At 40.4% G+C, this 6,526-nt stretch overlaps 1 protein-coding gene across 1 annotated transcript; it reads right to left on the bottom strand.

The window, feature by feature from the left end:
* Window positions 1-1,427: 1,427 nt before the first annotated feature.
* Window positions 1,428-5,701, bottom strand: LOC115200066 (transcription cofactor vestigial-like protein 4). The gene is made up of 5 exons (XM_029762766.1): window positions 5,176-5,701; window positions 3,506-3,629; window positions 3,169-3,394; window positions 2,545-2,632; window positions 1,428-2,433 (listed from the first exon to the last, which is right to left on the bottom strand). The coding sequence occupies exons 1-5, from the start codon at window positions 5,240-5,242 to the stop codon at window positions 2,123-2,125; spliced, it is 816 nt and encodes a 271-aa protein (XP_029618626.1). The 5' UTR covers window positions 5,243-5,701; the 3' UTR covers window positions 1,428-2,122.
* Window positions 5,702-6,526: the final 825 nt, after the last annotated feature.

Below are 6,526 nucleotides of genomic sequence, written 5' to 3'. Positions count from 1 at the left end.
GTGTTTTGTGTACACAGACTTGATATCGTGTCTTATAAGCCCATATGGGCTGGGCACCAATTGGTGTACAACAGAAATAAAATCAATCAATCTATTGTGTATTTCTTTAGTGACACATTTTTACTGAAACCAAACCTGCAGGATCTATAGTCTATTCTTTCAATAGTGGTTAACTTACAAATTCAGTTTTTCCACCTCTGTACGTGTAGGTATAAAACTGCAAAGACATGTTGCTATAGAGTTCAAAGTCTTCATTTCTGGAAAATGTTTCAGAGTATCATATCATTACACTTGTTTGACAAGATAGAACATGCAAATAAGCAACTGAAAAGCATGATCAGTTCTGAAGCCAGGGCCTACATTAGACCTGCCCATCCTACCCCTATCCCTCCCTCCCTCCCTTCCCTTGCCAAACAGGATCTGTAGAATCTTTCAGAATAATTTTCTCAGGAGACAGGAATGTTTGAGTACAAGCCCTGTTGCCTGCTGGAACATGCTCCTGACATTCCCTAAAACTCCCAGAAAAAAGGATAATGTACTGGAGGATGATGTATTCACCTTTCCTTTAGTTTTAAACCCAGGAGGGATAGGGATTCAAACCCCCCTGAACGCTGCCATGACTAAATCACCAAAAGCTAAATAAACATTCCCCTTTCCCTAAAGAATCAAGTGCTGAATGCCATAAGGCCACCATCTTGTAACCTGGTGTACGTGCATAGTATATTAGCCCAGACGCACAGCCCAGACATACAGTGACTCACCACTGAAATGAAGCCGTCTGGAACGCAACCTTGAATGGCTGCAGGACTCATGTTCACATGAGACTCTGACTTCTTTACTCAGATGTGGAAGTGACACACAACCAACCTCTCTGACCGTGTCTTCTTTAGAAGTAAGGTCATGAAGGATATCTGTTTTTGCGTTTGTATTTTCTTCTACCAAATCAGTCTGGTGTAAGTCAGTGGTATTTTATTAAAAACTTATGTACAACAATTACAATCATAGACTCAAGGGAGGTAATGATAATGAACGGAATGAGTGTACAAAACATTAGGCTCTTTCCATATAGACTGACCAGGTGAATCAAGGTGAAAGCTTTGATCCCTTATTGATGTCACCTGTTAAAGCCACTTCAAATCAGTGTTGATGAAGAGGACGAGACAGGTTAAAGAATGATTTTTAAGACTTGAGACAGTTGAGACATGGATGGTGTATGTGTGCCATTCAGATGATGAAAAGAGGATGAAAAGATTTAAGTGCCTTTGAACGGGGTATGGTAGTAGGTCCCAAGCGCCCCGACAAAGAGAGACTGTGGGTGCAATTCAATATTAGGAAGGTGTTCCTAATGTTTTGTACACGCATTTCAACCATTTTCTAAGCATTACATTTTTTTTGAACAAGTACATAATGTATAAATTGCACACACATTTTTTTTCTGAAATCTCCAGGTTTATTTTTTATACAAGAATAAGGTTAGCTTAAGTTTTAATTCAGCAAGCTAATGGAATAACTTGCAATATCCCAACACAAATAGGTTTTTCTTTTTGAGTTGTCCATAGTTTATACAAAAACATGAAGTTACTGTATTGAACAGATTTGGTGAATTTGTTATCACTATATACAGTAGATAATTTATTAGACTGAAAATAGGATCCAGGTTCGTTAAAAAACATATAGTATAAATACAGTATCACGAAAGTAGTGGCATCTTCACCGAATGAAATGAAATATGGCACATTTAATGAAATATAATGGCACATTTCTTTTTTCCAACTATCCTACCACATCACCATCTATTCAGAGATAGATATGCTATTGAAAAGGCTGGGACAGGCTGGGACAGAAATTGAGGAATAAAGACATCACTGCAACATTTGCTTGTCCCCTGAAATTGAAATAACTCCCCTTTCCACTGGCAGGGAATAGACTCATGGAGATGCACTCAATGGTTCAACCATATAGAGTAGCTTAGTATTCCTGCATTCCTGTTCTCGAGTCTACACTTTCACCAACGTTGTCTCCTTGGTGCTCTTATTCCTTGAAAAGCATGGATCTGCCGCTGTATCGCATTAAATGCTATGTCTCAAAGTTCACTCTTTCTCCAGGAAAGCTCTCTGTAGTTTTATTTGACTGACCAGAAGCTGGAGGTGGGAGTGGTGGTACTTGGAGACTCTTTGGGAGCTTGGTTTGGGCTGTGGCCGTAGCTGGGGGAGTGAGTGACACTTGGGCTGCTGGGTGGAGAGGATGTAGACGAGGAGCATGAGGAGGATTTCGATTTGATCTGAAACCACTTTTCTCCCAAGGCCTTGGCAAAATGGTCATCCACAGAGACGCTGATGGAGAGCTGGCGGGAGCTGGCCATTTGGTAGTCCATCCCCAGGCTTCTCTTGAAATGTTCCTCTACCACATGGTCATAGCTGTGCTTAGATAACACTACAGTGGAAAGAATACAACAAAGGTCAGGCATAATTCTTAACAAGTCTGCAATATAACAGCAGCATTGTAGCACTAGTTTTGATGAGATAAAAGGACTATGAGACTGACCTGTGGAGGAGTGGCTACTGCTGCCGACCTCAGATCTGCAGGTGGGCTTTCTTGTGGAGGACACACAGGTGATCACAGAAGGACGCATCTGAAAGAGGCAAAATCATTGGTACATTTCACAACAGTTTATGACTCTGTACAGAACAATGTAGCTGAAATTCTCATTCCCCCAAAACAATAGGATCAACATGTCAATGTAAACATGAAACATTTCGCCATCACTAACTCTTTGTAGAGGGTTTAGTTTGTTTTTGGAAACAAAATACATTTGGTTATGGGATGGGACCTGAAAACTGTTCACCCTCATCAGGGTGGCACAAACAGGCCAAAGAGAGAGCTGTCTGTTTGCTCTTACTGATGACCTTCCTCCCACCATTGCACACATTTTCTTCCCAAATCAGGCTAGATTGGATATCATGGACAAGCAGAGTCCCATAAAGTCTCTTGGGAATATAATGTGCCTGAGAGTTTAGACTCCCTACAGAGATCTCAGAGATATGTAGGCTCTGACTGCCTAGGGCTACACTGGGAGATTACAAAGGCACATACAATATGACTGACACAAACAAGAAATCCCATCTTTCAAGTTGTTAGCACTATTATAATTGTTCCTCTTGAAATTACCTGATTGATGGCTGTGGTGCTTTTGGTTTTCTCCTCTGTCCTCTCAGGCTCTTTCCTTGGTTTCTTAATTAGGTCCAGTGGCTCATCGATAGGTGGTGTGGGATACACATGGCAGGGCAGATGACCTGTGGGGCTAGGGGTTGGGCTCCAGGAGGATGTGGGACTCTGGGGAACACTAAACACAGTTGGCCTTCTCATGTTGCTCCTGCTTTGTGCCCTTTCTCGCCTGAAACACAAAACCACACATTGAAACATGGAATCACACACTGGACATGGAGTTATGAAACCAGTGGTTGTCAGTGACTATGTTATACAGTTATGGGGAGGTTTTACAAACCTTTCTTCCAATGTTAGACCACACTCAAAGCTGTGCTTGCGCTTGACCGGATGCACTGGGGGCACTCGAACTCTCTCATTGGCCATATGCCTGAATCTATCTTCACTTCTTAGGTTGGGCTGACCTACAAGAGGAAAGATCAAGCACAAGTAAAGCTCATGGTTACTATTTGAAATAATATACAGTATAAATATTGGTTGATATATTGGCACAGATAATTATGACTTACACCTAACTGTAGCTGACTGAAAAGACGTTAGGTGTGGCAATGAGTAAATAGGTGACTGGTTGTTTTGGTCTGTGGCACTGTGACATATGGTTCATCACCTGTATGAGTGGTTCGTGGGAAAGCTTTCATGCCACCGTTAATTGTAAACTCCGTTAAGCTGTTGAACTAGACCAACCAGATTGGTGAGTATTACAACTCGTTCCAGCTGATTCAATGTGAACGGTAAATGTTGTTTTTCTACATACAGTGATGATGACACCCATCTCATTTACATATCTATGAGAGAAAGATTAGTTTCTACTCAAAACGTGATTTGAACTGGACAAACTTAACACTTCAGTCGCTAATGCCTTGATTGAAGTATCAGTTCTTACTAAAAGAGAACTAAATGTCTAACAACTATCATTACAATACACACATCACACAGAAGCATTCTCCTTATTGTGAGAAACTAACTGAAACACATCAGCAGCTGCTAACATCCTTTTTGTTACTGACAGAGAGATTGATGTGAAGCTTACCAATACATTACACTGGTATTTGTATTTTGTAAAGCTAACACCAGCCCTCTTCATACCTCGCATCATGTTGTTTCTTTCAAGCTAAATTCAAATTAGTGTTATCAATATGCCAAAAGAAATCCACCACATTAGCATGCAATGCTGAATGATTAGGTCATGTTATTACATGATTGGTCCCCCAAACCTCAAATACTCCCCCAATCCACAATCCTCAATCCAATCCACATCCCAAACAGTACTGTCCCTCAATTGCAACTTCTCCCCTATGACCTCCCCTTCTGTGCTTTGGACAGCAGAGTGTCACAGTGGAGGCCTGTGGAGGGGGACTGGGGGAAAACCACACCTTGCCTGACTGACTTTCTGATGCCTGAGGCATGGTTATTTGTTTCCCATGGAGGAGTAGAGGTACAAGAGGGCAGTATCTTCAGAGCATCTCCATCTGCCACAGTTATTCTCAGCATCTGACCTGAACCCCTCTGAAATAATGCTTGAGTGCCATGACACATTTTAGGAAGTTGAAACTGCACCAAAGTTTATACAGTGAGGTATCATTATCACACTCGTCTACATTATCTATAACTCAGACTGTAAAAGTGAACATTTGTCTTGGTTTCTTGAATGTGCTAAAATTGTTTTTATAATGGATTACATATGTTTGTGTGTTTATACAATTCAAACCATCAGCTAAAATGCCCTCATTGACATTCACGCCGACTTAGTAAAAGTTATTTTATAATGTCCATAAACATTTGCATTTCTAAAAACATTGTGAACTAATTACAATATAACAACTGTGTCATCATACATGATAACAATGCAATATGCAGCAGTGAAGACTGCTATTTAAAGCAACACAGATCACCGCAGCACAATTACATTTTGTGAAACAATAGTATAAGAAAATAAATAAGAAATATTACCTTCCAAGATGTAGACTTTGAAACCACTGCTCATCCGAGTTATGTATTGGAAATTTGCAACAGCCATGGCTCCTTAATTGTCTTTGTCTGTGAATAAAGCCAACTACAGAGGACCACCTTGTCTGTTCGAGCTTAGAGGACACAATGAGCCTAAGTTCCTGTTGGTAATGGAAAGGCAATGAGATGCTTGGCTAGAGCTTGCCCAGGTAACGTATCAGGAGGCTGTACAGAGCTGCAGTGTCTTTCAGGAAAATGTATTCCTGCATTGTCATTGGTTGTTCCGATCACAACCTCCCCCATTTTAGATGTTTTTTTTTATTGTTTCAGGAAGTGTGTGATCACAGGTAGGCACCTCAGAGAAGGAAAATAATGGTAAACTGTTCTATGACTGTCCCTGCACCACCCATCCAAGCATCTACTTCACTTATCCAGAAGACTAGCTATTTCAGGAATAAACAGGATTGTAGTATAGATTACTCAACACACAAGTAAATTTAACAGAGGCTCTCCCCTCTCTGGAAGTCAGCACCTGTCCTCAGCCCCTCCCTCGCTCCTAATCTACAATCTCACCAAACTGCATTTTTTCGAGTGCTTAGCCCACTGGTGCTCCAATCATTCCACTGACCTGCCCATACACGCACACAGCTGTACTGTGAGCCAGCCTCACCATTAATCCAAAGGCTTTTGTTGATGGCCAGACAAAGGCTCCTAAGTCCTGGAAATGCTACTGCCCTGAGAAACAATCTTGCCTGAGCATGCTGAAGAGTCTGGACACAAATGAGCACACTCAACACTCAGGACCTGACACATATAAAGTCACTTAAAAATAAATAAATACAACTTTTTAATTCTCTCTTTAAAAATGAGCACATCTAGAATTTGTATTGATTGATATGCCTTTGAATGGGGGGACTCATTTAGTTGATTACATTTTGTTATAGGCTACATTTTATATTCCTTTTGTACCTTGATTAAAGGATTAATAACTCATTGAAATATCTTATTGGGTTTATGTGTTGTAAGAATGCATTCTGGAGTTATTGGTATATTATGTCCCCCAAAAAAATTGTGCTGATGAAGGTCTGTGAAAGCACTCAACAAATATGTAGACTACTCGTGTCAGAATATGATTGGTGCTGCTTTGAAGCAAGTCAAGCTCAACACTGACCCCATGGGGAACACACTGGAATTTCTAACATTTTATTCATAGGATTTTGTTAATTATAATGTGTATATATACTTCAAGAATACTGAATGTGCAAAGTAAAACTGACATTCCTTCATGATCACCAATGTTATACATGAATTCCATTACATTTGGTTTTATCAACATTCAATAGAATGGGATGAT

Source organism: Salmo trutta, chromosome 9, assembly GCF_901001165.1.
Source record: "Salmo trutta chromosome 9, fSalTru1.1, whole genome shotgun sequence".
Classification (NCBI taxonomy): Eukaryota; Metazoa; Chordata; class Actinopteri; order Salmoniformes; family Salmonidae; genus Salmo; species Salmo trutta.
This window is presented reverse-complemented; position numbering and strand designations above follow the sequence as displayed.

Bases quoted from the DNA above. Each gene is read 5' to 3' on its own strand.
- LOC115200066 (XM_029762766.1), bottom strand. From the start codon at position 5,242: ATGGCTGTTGCAAATTTCCAATACATAACTCGGATGAGCAGTGGTTTC. The intron at 3,395-3,505 runs GTTTGTAAAACC...TTTGTGTTTCAG, and splicing joins GGTCTAACATTGGAAGAAAG to GCGAGAAAGGGCACAAAGCA. The intron at 2,633-3,168 runs GTAATTTCAAGA...TGCCTCTTTCAG, and splicing joins GCACCACAGCCATCAATCAG to ATGCGTCCTTCTGTGATCAC.